This window comes from Malaclemys terrapin, chromosome 1 (assembly GCF_027887155.1).
Source record: "Malaclemys terrapin pileata isolate rMalTer1 chromosome 1, rMalTer1.hap1, whole genome shotgun sequence".
Lineage (NCBI taxonomy): Eukaryota > Metazoa > Chordata > Testudines > Emydidae > Malaclemys > Malaclemys terrapin.
Window position 1 is genome coordinate 87,133,505 of NC_071505.1, and position 14,543 is coordinate 87,148,047.

The 14,543-nt window shown below is 47.2% G+C and overlaps 1 protein-coding gene across 2 annotated transcripts; it reads right to left on the reverse strand.

Moving 5' to 3' along the window:
- Positions 1-1,860: 1,860 nt before the first annotated feature.
- TMEM140 (transmembrane protein 140) lies at positions 1,861-12,480 on the reverse strand. Of its 2 annotated transcripts, none has more exons than XM_054029155.1 (4): positions 12,226-12,480; positions 6,969-7,054; positions 5,701-5,807; positions 1,861-3,586 (listed from the first exon to the last, which is right to left on the reverse strand). In XM_054029155.1, the coding sequence occupies exon 4, from the start codon at positions 3,530-3,532 to the stop codon at positions 2,945-2,947; it is 588 nt and encodes a 195-aa protein (XP_053885130.1). In that variant the 5' UTR covers positions 3,533-3,586; positions 5,701-5,807; positions 6,969-7,054; positions 12,226-12,480; the 3' UTR covers positions 1,861-2,944. The 2 variants fall into 2 exon arrangements, with proteins under 2 accessions (XP_053885130.1, XP_053885121.1); XM_054029146.1 differs by having other exon boundaries at positions 1,861-3,589.
- Between the last annotated feature and the right edge of the window lie 2,063 nt (positions 12,481-14,543).

Consider the following 14,543-nt stretch of genomic DNA (forward strand, 5'->3'; position numbering starts at 1 on the left):
CCGTTCATTTCAGCCTTCTTGAAAAGACACATTTGGATTTATTCAAAAGAAGGACCGTGCTGTTTGTGCTTTCTGTTGCGAAAGTGTTGTTTGTCGCACATCAAGTGTTCGATAACATTTTGAAACGAAGCACGAGAAAACCTTTCTTGATGAAGCAGACAAGACTGAATCGATCAAAAACGCAGTAGTAGGATATGAGACGCAAAGCAATGTTTTTAAATGTTTAAGTGTAAGTAAAAATCAAGCTATAGGAGGAAGTTACAAGATTGCACAGTGCATTGCAAAAAACAGAAAGCCGTTTACAGATGGGGAATATATAAAAGAAGTTTTTCTCAGTAGTTCGGAGGTTTTATTCAATGATTTGCTAAATAAAGATACGATCATATCTAGAATAAAAGAACTTCCTGTCTCTGCTAGAACAGTTGAGAGACTCATAAACAAAATGGCAGAAAACATTATCGTAAAGAAGACAACAGCATTAAAAGACACAGCAGTGGTTAGCGTTTCAGTTGATGAGAGAGTTGATATAAACGACATTCCACGTTTGGCAATTGTTGTAAGATATTGTGCTTCCGATGAAATCCAAGAGGAACTTTGTTGCCTAAAACCCCTGCATGGCACAACAAAGGGGGAAGATATAGCGGTAAGTTTTGTAAGCCATTTTGAAGAATGAGGAGTTGACATCAGAAAAATATTTTATGTGACAACAGATGGTGCTCCTACCATGGTCGGAACACAGAAGGGATTTGTAAAGTTACTTGAAGATCAAATTGGCCGCCTAACAGTCAAATTTCACTGTATCATCCATCAAGAAAACCTGTGTGCTAAAATTTCTAATTCAGAGCTTAATAATGTGATGAACACAGTGGTGCGAATTGTGAATTTCCTTGTAGCTTGATCTGCTTTGACTCACAGACAGTTTCAAGCGCTGCTAGAAGAGATGGACAGTGCTTATAACGACATTCCACTTCACAGCAACATTCGGTGGTTAAGTCATGGCAAGGTTTTGATGCCCTTTGTAAACTATTTTGATGCAATCAAGGCCTTTTTGTCGGAAAAAGGACAAAACTACCCCAAACTGGATGATGACAAATGGCTGTGTAAGCCCATATTTCTAACTTACATCACCGCTCACCTAAACGAACTCAACCTCTGTCTCCAGGGTGCAGGGCAAACGGTTCTGGAGCTTTATGAAGCCTGGAAGGCATTTGTTGTAAAACTAGCAGTTTTTTTCTTGGAATATTCTAACTTTGACTTTCCGCTACTTCCAACACATAAAAGAGCTATCGACACATTGCACTGTCAGTGTTGATGAGATTGGAATGTACATGCAAGAACTGGAATCAGAATTTTCTGACAGATTTCAAGATTTCCAGCGATTTGGCCGAATGCTTTCTTTCTAATTAAACCTGAAAACTTCAACGAAAGTGACTTGGATTTGTTTGTATTTCAGTGGATGGGTGTTGAAGATTTCAAAATGCAGCTCATTCAGTTAAAAATCTCAGAATTGTGGATATCAAAGTTTGGAGATCTGCGGACTGCACTTGAAGCTACTGAGAGAGATCATGGGGCCTCTATTCTGACCTGCTGAAATTGAACTGTTTGAAGAAAATTGGGTTTGCGGTGCTTTCAGCATTTGGATCCACATACCTGTGTGAACAGGTATTTTCACACATGAAATCTGTCCTCTGTCCCTCTCAGAGTCAGTTAACAACTGATCACTCAGAAGCCTGCGTGCAGCTTAAAGTATCCACATACGTGCCAGACATTGGGAAACTCAGCTAGGAAAAGCAAGGGCAAGAATCACACTAAACTGATAAGATCTGCATTTTAATTTAATTTTAAATGAAGCTTCTTAAACATTTTAAAAACTTTATTTATTTTACATACCACAATAGTTTACTTACATAATATAGACTTAGAGAGAGAGACTTTCTAAAAACATTAAAATGTATTACTGGGATGTGAAACCTTATATTAGAGTGAATAAATGAAGACTTTGCACACCACTTCTGAAAGGTTGCCGACCCCTGATGTATTCCATAATATTTAATGTTGTATTCAGCAAGACAGCTGACTTGCCCTTACTACAAAGTGCTTGCAAATAAATCTGACAAACTTCAGGGTATATCAAAAAAACCTGTGACTGACATTTTTATTCCCAAGTTTAGTGCTTGTAATTAGGTACCTTCTGCATGTCCGTCTTCACCGTCTGGCATGCAGCGGAAAACATGCTCTATTAACTTTAGAAAGAAATTGCTTTTTTTCAAAGAGTGTTTTTTTCAATTGCCATTTGCTTCATTTGGGTTCAGGGATTCGGCTGGAAAGGGGTGACTGGGGAAGGGAAGGGAGGAGAGGAGGAGGGGGGGAGAGGGCAGGGTCTGGGCAGAGTGGGGGCAGGGCCCAGGGCAGAGCAGGGGTGGAGTATGGGCAGGGCCACAGGTGGGCTGCGGAGCTAGCCTCCCCAAACTGCAGCTCCACCCACCGTCCATGAGAGCAGGTAAGAGCTGGTCGGCTCCCGCACACCCAGTGCGCACTGCAGTCTCTTTAAGCAGTGGTTGTATTCACAGAGCTGAAGGCACCGGCGCGGCCCATTCTGTGTGAGGGAGAGGATACGGGGATCTCTGCAGGGAACTCTCCGCCGCTGTGAGGCAGGCTGAGTGGCTCAGTATTCTTTGCTGCCTCGTCTCTCCCCCCGCCGCCCCCAGGGCTGCAAGCCCAAGCTGCCGTCGAGCATAAGGGCACCAGTTTAATAATACTGCGTTGGACCCCATAAATCCTAAGGACGGCCCTGTGTCCTGCCTGACAAATTTAGACATAGAATAGCGTTTTGGCCCAAGGCTGTATACAAGAGCTGGCTATATAGTCTGTCTAGCAGATGATTATAAAAACTTGATTGGTAAGTGCTCACAGGCTAGCACTGCAACTTCCTCCCTCTCTGCCTTCAGACCTGGAAGGCTGGGGGCTGCTCCTCAGGGGAAGGGTTGCCCTTTTCAAGAACCTCCTTGAAGCACGTGAGGTACATTGCAGCAGCAAAAAGCTGGAGCAGCAGCAGGGCCTGAGCCCCAGCTAGTGCCATGAAACCCCCACTGAGTTCAGAGAGTTGAATGCAAACCCAGGCCTGGAACAGAAACAAGCCCAGGCCACCAGCCAGAAGAGTGGCTGAGAGGCCCAGCACCACAAGCGTCACTTCCCAGGCCTCTCTGGTGTTCGCATATTGGGCCTGCATGATTAAAAAGGGAGAGAAGCTACAGAGGACCTGGACAGTATATACACAGACCCTTGCCAGCACTAGCTCAAATTGGTCAACCCCCATGTCCATCAGGTCCTTGAATTCTAGGCACTGCAGCTCTCCAGACGTCTGGTTCCACAGGCAGAAGTTGTAGAAGCCGATTCTTTTGTGGGGAAGGTTGATGATGTTCCCAGCTTCCCACATCAGGGCATAGAGCAACAAGAAAAAGGACCCTGCAGCCAGGAGGAGCATGCTCCAATACAGCTGGCATGCCCCAGTTCTCTGCTTCAACAGACCCATTCTAGTTTCCACACTAGCTCCTCAAGACCACGGTAGCGCCCTCCTCGAAGAGACCTGCTTTGAGACATGAATGGGGAGAGCCCTCAGTTTCAGTGTTCATGCCAGTAATCCCACTGCTACCTCAATGCCTAGGTAACACGCTGACAGAGGGAGTGGTGCAGCCCCTTCTCATGGCTGGTCTTCTAGATAGCCTATTTACTAGTGCTCAGAGACTTTAAGGTCAGAAGGGATCAGCGTGATCATCAAGTCTGATCTCCTGCACACTGCAGGCCATAGAACTCACTCCTGTAATAGACCCCTAACCTCTAGCTGAGTTACTGAAATCCTCGAATTTTAATTTAAAGATTTCAAGTTACTGCGAATCCACCATTTACTCTAGTTTAAACCTGCAAGTGACTCCTGCCCCATGCTGCAGAGGAAGGTGAAAAAGCCCCAGGATTCTCTGCCAAGTTCAAAGGCTGCTGACTGCTTATATGAGGGGCTATTACACGCACTGTTAGTTTCCTGCATGTGGCAAATAGGGACTTTCCTTTGGTAACAAGCAAGGGAAGAAATGAGCAAATTCTGTGAATTAACCAGGGGAACATTTAAACATTAAACTAGAAGCAAACAAGATTTCCTGACCACAGCACTGGGCTGCAGGTACAAAGGTTAGAATTCCAGCTGCCTGTGCAGTGGGGCTCCAGTTTGAAATGTGACTAGAAATACCCTCGCGGGTTCTGTTCTCTCACTAATCCCACAGCCAGTTTGCTCCGGTGACAAGCCAGGAGACGGTCGTTCTACTGGCCAGGCCCGCACATGCCACCTGGGATCTGCAGCTCAGCCTGTGCTCTGCCTCCCTCATGTCAGTACCAGGAATGACGATTCTGCAGCGGGTGCTTAGCTGATTATGTATGAGACAGACCAGAGGCTTTGGCTTCCTCCCATAGCTCCGCTGCCTGGGCTGTGCTCACTGGAGGACAAACAGGGCTGTAGCAGGAGGGGCTGACATACAGCTCTGTGACATGAGGACCAAGTCACTTGTGTGACTGTAACCCTGCTGGACGGCTGGCAGCCTAGGGACGGAGGCTGAGAGAACTGAGGAGACAGCACAGTTAAGCTGCCGTAGGGCATTTGCAGTTTTTCCAGTGCCCACCCCTGCAGCGACGCTGCCAAGAACTGGATGGCATCACATCCATTTTGCCTTATCTGAAGGCCCAGCGATATGGGACCTTACGGGGATGGGGGAGGGGACAAGGGATACCAGAGCACAACCTCACATTAGAAACTGACCCCCATTTCACTGTGCCACAACTTCTCCTTCTGCATTTGTGGGGGGAAGTGGGCACAACCGGAAACGAGCAGGGACACCCACCATCAGCTGGGGAACTGTAGAGATAATCAACACGCTTCCTCCAGCCACTTGTAAGAGAAGTAAAGGCAAATGGACCAGGTTCTGACTTTTATGCACGTGTACACGCCCCCGCCCCAAACTGACTTCCCCCAGGGACGGTCTTCCAAAGGAGGGAGGGAAATTTGGCTCCATGGAAGAAAAAGTATGGATTGTCTATACCTGTTCAACTCTTGCCTTCTTGGCTGGCTACCCAGCCACCAAGAGGGAAAGTGAAAGTGCCTCATTGGACAAACATGCCCGCATGATCCAGTTGATACAGTGCCAATAGTTATGACCATAACATATTATTATAGCCTTAATCTGAAAACAAACACTAAAAGAAGCAACTTTTAAGCAAAATGGTGCCTGTGCGGAGGAGAGGCGTGAGCGTTGCCTGGTTGTTTACTGCCAGTTCTACCGTAAGTTACCCATCCGTGTGTTTAGCTTCAACCTAAAGATCTCTGTCAGGGTGGGACCTTCCAGATACAAACTTTTCTCTGCTGGACTGGGAGTCAGTTATTAGGCCAGTTAGTTGCCAAGCTTGATAGTGTGAAAGGCTTGGTGTCATTTACTGTAAATGCCTAGATTAGCAGTACTGTCTCCTCCCAGGGAAAGCGCTTTTGCTTTCAGTTCTGGTGAAAAGAAGTCATGGGAAAACAAACACAAGGGGTGGCATTCCTATTGCCTGAAGTGGCAATTAGGTGCCTACCTTTCTCTCCTGAATCCCAACAGAGGGGACTAAACAATCTGACCGCGGTCCCTAGACCCCAAGGAGACAGGTGCTGTGGGAACCAACCTGCAGTCTCTCTTGTTCGGCCTGACTTCTTAGCAGACGTCACTGACGACTTCTCTCTTAGCTCTTTGGCTTCCTTTCAGCTGTATTTTTGTGGCTTGTGGTTTAGGCTGAAAAACAAAATCAGACGGAAAAAGAGAGTCCCCAGCAGGCCTACGCAGGGAAAGGGATCAGCAAGAACTGCTGCCTCAGCCTCTCAAGGATGACTTGCTGGTTGCGTCTGCATGTAGGTATCAACAAGAGACTGGGAGTGAGTGGGGACCAACCTACTCCGTGCTTGGCTTTGAACACTTCAGAGAGAGAGAATTTGCCTCTTCAAGCATAGTTGAGGGTAAGATTATGTTAGGAAAGTTACAGATTCTGTGACTTTCAGAGACCTCCATGACATTTTCCAGCCCTGGGGCGGCAGGCTGGATCTGTCAGCTGGCGGGGGCTTTGGAGCTCTGAGATGCCGGAGGCAGTGGGGGCCAGGTGTTGGATCCCCTCCTTCTGCAGTTGGGCTCGGGCTCTCATCCCCGCCTCCCCACTTGGGCTTTAGCCCTTCCCCCTTCAACCGCATTTTGTCACAGTTCTTTTTAGTAAAAGTCAGGGACAGGTCAGGGCTTCTGGGAATGTTTGTTTATTACCCGTAACCTGTCCCTGACTTTTACTTAAAATAACCATGACAAAATCTTAACCTCAAGCATAGTCCCTTGAGTGTATTCCCTTGGCAGGGCATCCTCCCCTATGTGTCCCCCACTCCGTTTAACAGATCCACCCTCAGATGTTTGGTTCTGGCAATGAGGACTTCATTGAACTCCCTTTGGATCCTGCCATCACTACTCCATTGGCTGTCACCACTGAGCCACCCGGGACAGGTGCTGTCTCGTGTCTCCCAGAGCCTGACGGTTATCGCCTGGGGAGGGGATACAGTTAAAGCCTCTAAGCCACAAGCTCAAACCGTGTTTTAAGTGTATCGTGGTGGGACCGCTGTGCTGTGCTCAGGCTCTGGGCGTGGCTGCTGCACAGATGGTTCCTGGGAATCCTCAGTGCTTCCAGCCTCTGTGCTGAGAGCCCAGGCCAGGGATCTGAACCCACGTCTCCCAGACAGTGCTCAGAGCCAGGAAGCAGGTCTCTACACTAACCAACAGGCCACAAGCCATCTTTCTGCTCCTTGACAAAGGCTTAGCACGACAGTGTAGATGCCCCCTTCCCTCCCCCTGCCTGGCTCACCCACTCTTCAGAGGTGAGGGGGCCCAGTTCTCTCAGTATTACCCCTACACCATCAATACCTCACTTCTGCTTCCGTGTGCTTCGCTTAGAGATCTTCTGGCGAAGCCTGAATGTGCTCCTGCGCTTGTTGGTGGCGTCCAGTGCACTGTAACAAACACAACCACACAAACAGCTCAGAAGTGGGTGAGAGCCAGACCTGGGCGGGGGAGGGGGGAGAAATACAGGGCAGATACGTAGTTGACTAGATTAATAGTTCCCCCTTGATTTCCACCTGGGGCGCCCTGCCACTCTCCCCAAAAGACCCTGGTTTCTTGCTACAGCCTGCCCCATCCAAAGGGGGATGAGTCTGGGAGGGTGGTCATAGCAACAAAAAAACTACTTGGCTGACTTGGGGTTCTGGGCCTGGTCATGGGGTGGGGCAGGAGCTGGGCCAGGGAGCTGGTGCCAGGCTGGCGGCCTGGAGGGGGGGGGGCTGGCATGGGAGCGGGCGCCGGGCTGGTGGCCTGCGGGGGGATGGGGGGGAGGCTGACGTGGGAGCGGGTGCCGGGCTGACAGCCTGGGGGGGGGGGAGGGAGCTGGCGTGGGAGCAGCCACAGAGGGAGCCCCCAGCAGCCCTGCTGTCAGTACTGCCCTAGCCCCAATCATGTCCCCGCCCAACTTCCAACAAGTGTAAAAATAAAAATCAATAAAAATAGAAACAAAAAAATCTTAAAAATAAAAATCAGTGTTAATTGTCAAAATTAGAACAAAATAAATCTGGAATTCTGCCAAACCCACCAATGACGTAATGGCCCAAAGTCTTGCCATGGCCCTGATTGGATACACATTAATACACTGGAGGCAGGTCTGGCGGCAGGAGGTGGCGAACTACAATGCCCCATCTGGAACCAGCCTGAAACCCGGGTGGCTATGGGAGCGTAACAATACCAGTAAACTCTATTTAAATACCTGTCATTCTAACATCATGAACTACACAACGTACCTACATCAGCACTGAAATGCAGCTGGTGGGGCGGGGCTGCAGCCAGCACTCTTCAGTACTATATTGCGGGGAGAAGGCCAAGGCAGTGCTCTGCTAGGAAGAGCCCACAGGGTCTTTGATGTGCCCACAGTACAGAGAGGGTTGCGGTTTTTAAAGTCTCAGCTGAATGCCCAACCTCAGCCCCTAAATTCCAGGGCATTCAGTGACCGCGGTTCACCCCAACTGGTGCTGACGCAGGGCCCCGCTCAGGAGTCGAGGGGAGGCAGCTTGCACATTGTGTATTCTGAGGCTGTTGGAAGCCAGTTTGGCCCCTGGCACTGTTCAGGGAAGCCCTAAGGGCTGCTCTCTGTGTGCCCCAGTCACTGTGGCATAGCCAGGGTGAAGGCATGCCAGCCACCTCTCCTGCCTCCAGCTGCCCTGGATGGGTGTGTGCAGAGCCAGCTCAGTGCCTGGCAGAGGCCCCCTGAACTGGGGTATTCTGGAGGGTGGGCCTTACAGCTGCTTTGAAGTCCCTATGTGATAGCAAAGGTGAACCAACGTGGGAGAGGGCAGTTCATAAATCTCCCCAAAGTACCTCTCCTGGGAAGATGGAAGGCTGAGCTGACCCAATGGGATTTAAACCTGCATGTGATTGGTGCGGTTCTTTCCCACATAAAGAGCACATGCGTTCTTCCAAGCCCAAGGAGTGTCAGCTTGGATCCAGGGGAAAAGCAAAAACAGGAAAGAACTCTGTGCGCGCGCGAGTGCGTGCCCTGCCCACCCATCCGTCCATCTCCAGAGTCTGCAGTGACTCTGCCTCTCAAAATGGCTGCCTGTCCTGCAGGCAGGCAGTAGAGTTCTTAGATATTTAAAAAGTGCCCGAAACAGACACATCAATTACATTGTCAACACACGCCACCAGCAGCCGTTTTCAGGTGGGCACCATTGGGGCCTGTCATCAGGGATGAGCTCTTCCTCTGCCGCTCCGATGTGGTAATTCATCAGAAGGCTCCGTCCCTGGTAGTCTGTCATTCCTATCTATCAGCAAGGCCATGGCCCAGCTCCCTGCACCATTATGGGGAGGGCCTGGTGGTCTTATCATTTTCTACTGCACCTGCTTGTTCCATCACTCCCCTGGTTTGAATGGAGGGTGCCTCACTTCAGAGGGGAGATTCTGAGTAAATCAGGCAGCTCTCTAAAACAAGATCGGTCGCCCAGCCCTTTCTCGCCCTGACACTGTGCCCTGGTTCTGGCTTAGACAAGGACAGCCAGAGAGAGGGTGGGAAACAGAAGGAACAGGGGAAGGAGAGAAAACAGTCAGAGCAGAGGAGACATCAGAGAAGAGGAAAAAATAGAAGATGCCTGAAGAAGATCCATGCTACCAGAAACATCAGCCCTGCCAGTCCCAGATGGGAGGGCCCACTCTCGGCTTCAGGACTTGGCAGAAATAACAGAATGACTACGTCACCTGACCCAGTGTAAGCGCTCTGAAGAACTAAACCACAGTGAAAACAAACAAGCAAAGAGGAGGAGGAAGGGGAAAGATATGCTGTTTCCTTTGGCATTCCAGATTAATCGCTAGTCACCTGAACATCTCTAGAGCACACCCTAAAATGCTTCCAGATTGCATCTGTCACTCTGGAAGATGGGAACTAGCGCAGCTGTCCCCCTCCCCCACCATTTGAAATTGAAAAACATTCAGCAGTTCAAACTTGATCCCTTCACATCTGTTTTCCTCTCTGGCCCCAGCCCTACTCCATTCTGACACAGCTGGAGTGTTCTTCCTCACCTACTGATCCCTGCTAGGTCTTTGCCAAACCATTTTGGGACCTAAGCAGAATCCTGGACTAAATGGTGATAACTTTTGTGACAGCCCCATCCCCAAATTACAGATCTGTAGACAACTGGAGCCGTGTCTCTCAACCTTTCCAGACTACTGTTCCCGTTTCAGGAGTCAGATTTGTCGTGTGTACCCCCAAGTTATACCTCACTTAAAAACGACTTGCTTACGAAATCAGACCAAAAAACTACAAAAGTGTCTCAGCCACACTATTACTGAACAATTGCTGACTTTCTCATTTTTACCATATAATTACAAAATAAAACAATTGGAATATAAACTACTTACATTTCAGTGTAGAGTATATAGAGCAGTATAAACAAGTCATTGTCTGTATGAAATGTTAGTTGACAAAGCACTGACTACGCTAGTGCTTTTTATGTAGCCTGTTGTAAAACTAGGCGAATATCTAGATGAGTTGATGTACCCCCTGGAAGACCTCTGCATACCCCCTGGGGTATGCGTACAGCTGGTTGAGAACCACTGAACTAGAGTACAGCTGGTATGTTTACTGCGTGCATAGGGGTGTCTGTGGAGATAATCTGTAACAGTGGGTGTACTGGTCTGCATGAGTATGAGCAGGTGGGTTTAAGTAAATGGCATGTACTTGAGGGGGGTAGAGGTACCATGCGGGGGGGTAGGGATGAGCTCTGCAAAGACACAGGCGAGGTCATCCCTTCCCCCTTTCTTCTCCTCCTCTTCCTCCCCCGTGCCTGGAAACAGCTCTCAACTCTTCCCTCCCGCACAGTGCCAAGGCTCCTGCTGCCATGTTCTGGTGTGAACCCTGGCAGAAATCGGCGGGCGAGGACTTTCGCTCTGAAAATGTAGGTGTGAGTCAGATTAGGTGCCTAAAGGATTCAGTGGAGGAGGGGAGGGTGTTCTGGATCACAGTGGAGCCTACACTGGGACTTAGGTGTCTGAACCCCAGAATTAAATCCCTTTGTGGATCTGGGCCATAATTATCACATAAGAACATAAGAACGGCCGTACCGGGTCAGACCAAAGGTCCATCTAGCCCAGTATCCTGTCTACCGACAGTGGCCAATGCCAGGTGCCCCAGAGGGAGTGAACCTAACAGGCAATGATCAAGTGATCTCTCTCCTGCCATCCATCTCCATCCTCTGACAGACAGAGAGGCTAGGGACACCATTCCTTACCCATCCTGGCTAATAGCCATTAATGGATTTAACCACCATGAATTTATCCAGTTCTCTTTTAAACTCTGTTATAGTCCTAGCCTTCACAATCTCCTCAGGCAAGGAGTTCCACAAGTTGACTGTGCATTGCATGAAGAAGAACTTCCTTTTATTTGTTTTAAACCTGCTGCCTATTAATTTCATTTGATGACCCCTAGTTCTTGTATTATGGGAATAAGTAAATAACTTTTCCTTATCCACTTTCTCCACATCACTCATGATTTTATATACCTCTATCATGTCCCCCCTTAGTCTCCTCTTTTCCAAGCTGAAGAGTCTTAGCCTCTTTAATCTCTCCTCATATGGGACCCGTTCCAACCCCTTAATCATTTTAGTTGCCCTTTTCTGAACCTTTTCTAGTGCCAGTATATCTTTTTTGAGATGAGGAGACCACATCTGTATGCAGTATTCGAGATGAGGGCGTACCATCCATTTATATAAGGGCAATAATATATTCTCCGTCTAATTCTCTATCCCCTTTTTAATGATTCCTAACATCCTGTTTGCTTTTTTGACCGCCTCTGCACACTGCATGGACATTTTCAGAGAACACTTATAACATGAAAACTAAAAATAATGGGGGCTGATTCTGCTCTCAGTTACTCTGTTTTTTCATGGTTATAATACTCCACTGAAATCAATGGTGTTGCTCATGAGTTGCCCCAGTGCGAGAGAAAAATCAGGCCGAGGAGATGTAAACACTGATAGGGACATTTTGACTGTGTGCGAACCCGGAAGTTAGGTAGACAGAATACAAAAATGCTAATAACCAGATTTTTACTTTTTCAATCAATTCAACTGACATCCTCAAGTAGAAATCTAATCCACTGCAAAAAGAGAGAGTGGAAAGTAGTTTCAGGTGCTTCACCTACTCTCTTGAGCCCAATTGCCTATTTCTTTGATTCTTTTCAGTCACATTTTTTTCCCATTTAAAAATTTTGCTTTCTCTCCCCTCTTGTTGCGCAAAAATCCCATGCAAACAACAAAGGAAGCTGACTATACAGAGAGTACTGCCAAATTCACAGAGTAAACAACCGGGGAAACTGACTATGATGAAACTAACTATACCCATAACGCTCTCAAATACACAAAGGAATCAAACTGAAAAAATAAATATATTTCTCCCACATCTCTTTCCAATAGACTGATCTTAGGCATTCCATATATAACAGCAATAGGTGAACAATTCAGACAGAAGTAGGATTTTTAAGTTGATAGTGTCCCCTTTAAAGACTCAGGAGGGACTGGACTCCTGTGTTTTGCATGCACAGTATAATCTCAAAGAGATATTGCTCCTAGCCCAGCAGCAGGGTACTTACATGAGGACCACCATTGTGCTGATTGCTGAACCCAAAAAGAAACACCAGCAAGAAGAAGCACTTGAAGTCCCGTTCAGTTGATCCTCTTTAGTACAGTTCAACAGCTCTGTCTCAGATCGAGTGTAAGAGCAAAACTCCAGCCTGTGCTCCTCTGCTCGTCTGAAGCTATTTACTTATGCTGATAATCTTTGCACTTGGTTATGTTTTGACACAACACTCAGCAGATTTCACTTTCATTTTCACTGTTTGGGACTTCCCACACAATACTGGTTCTAGCCTAGGTCACATGAATGTTCCCAATGCCGCGCCCTATTGTTAACCAATTTACAAAACAAATTTAGCAGGGAGCTGGAGTGCTCAGGCAGATTTGCATTTATTTCCTTGGTTGCTACTAAAAAGGGGGTTACGTACTAAGAGTAAAGCCAGGTTTCACTAGAAACTTTTGCCAGTATAGCAACGTCAGTTACGGTTGTGACACTTTTACAACTTTTCTCTACCTGAAAAACCCGAGTTTAGATAGTATCAGAGGGGTAGCCGTGTTAGTCTGAATCTGTAAAAAGCAACAGAGGGTCCTGTGGCACCTTTGAGACTAACAGAAGTACTGGGAGCATAAGCTTTCGTGGGTAAGAACCTCACTTCTTCAGATGCAAGTAATGGAAATCTCCAGAGGCAGGTATATATCAGTGTGGAGATAACGAGGTTAGTTCAATCAGGGAGGGTGAGGTGCTCTGCTAGCAGTTGAGGTGTGAACACCAAGGGAGGAGAAACTGGATAGCCATTCACAGTCTTTGTTTAATCCTGATCTGATTATGTTATGAGGATTAAAGGTACCTCGACAATACGAATTTGTAGCTAGAGCAGCAAAGCCCTCAGTTACGATGATCTTTTTTCGGGGAGTGGATGACTGGTGCTGGGGTCAGGGAAACTGGCTAAAGAGACTGTGTCTGATGCTCCCAGTCTGCCTCCAACTAAATGCTTTCTTACTCCAGAACTCACCTCAACTGCTAGCAGAGCACCTCACCCTCCCTGATTGAACTAACCTCGTTATCTCCATACTGATTTATACCTGCCTCTGGAGATTTCCATTACTTGCATCTGAAGAAGTGAGGTTCTTACCCACGAAAGCTTATGCTCCCAGTACTTCTGTTAGTCTCAAAGGTGCCACAGGACCCTCTGTTGCTAGTTTAGATAATTATACTGGCCTAAAAGTGCTTTTGCTGGGGTATCTTTATTTCGCTTGGGGAACAGATATAAGTTATACGGGCAAAAGCACTTTTGCTGGTATAAACTGTGTTCACAATAGGAGGGTTTGGACATATAGCTGTACTATACTAGCTTTTCTAGTATAGGCACTGACCTAATTCTTCTTTTCTGACTCACATTGACCCTCTTTCCTTCAGATCCCAACTTTCAGTATAGCTTATGGTGGTTCTGAGTGTCCACTGCCGTTCACACGCAAACACACCCATTGTCTATGAAATTCTAGGTCTCTTGGGAACTGTGCACACTGCACAGTGGTTATCTGTCAACTACTTCTCAGAAAAGCTCCATGTGGCTAGGCAGATAAGTACTGCGGTCTGGCGGCAATGACATGAAGAAGAACAGTACCGACCCCAAAGAACTGTGCAGAGGATTAGTTATAGAATCTCTTTAAAGTGCTCTGAATGTGTAAATAAGTGTATAGATTATTTTTACCTTCAACAGAATTAGTCAGGAGACGAGATCAGAGCCCCAGAAGAAAGCAGCAATTACATCAGCTTTTTGAACTCTGACATTTTCAGTCTTCAGTAAGTCACCCCAAATTTTGCAAAATCAGAGAGTGGTAAAAAGAGGGGTTTTTAGCTTTAGGTACCTTGGGATCATTAGTCACAGAAAAGAATATACACAGAATTGATTTGCTTCTACTGCTACAGTGTAGAATGAGCACGGACTATGAAATGGAATTCTAACCTGTTTCCCATTCACACTAACAGATCATTTACACAAACAAATGGAAGAATTAAGTGCCTTGAAGCAAAAATATTAATTCACCTTTTTGACTCAAATGTGTACACAAATTTGTTGAAGAAAGTACCCTGAGCTCACCATGGCCAGAATTCACACAGCCTAGACTGGGAGCTATGTAACAGTGACCTAAAGAATATGTCTACACTGGCAGAGTTACAGCGCCGGCTGTTACAGCACTGCTCAGAAAGCACTGAAGGGAAAACCACTATTGTGTGTTCACACTGTCAGCTGCTGGTGCAATAGTGTGTTCACACTTGCAGCGGTATTCGGAGCAGTGCAATCTGGGCAGCTATCCCATAGAGCACCTCTTT

Coding starts and splice junctions, on each gene's coding strand:
- TMEM140 (XM_054029155.1), bottom strand. CDS start 3,532: ATGGGTCTGTTGAAGCAGAGAACTGGGGCATGCCAGCTGTATTGGAGC.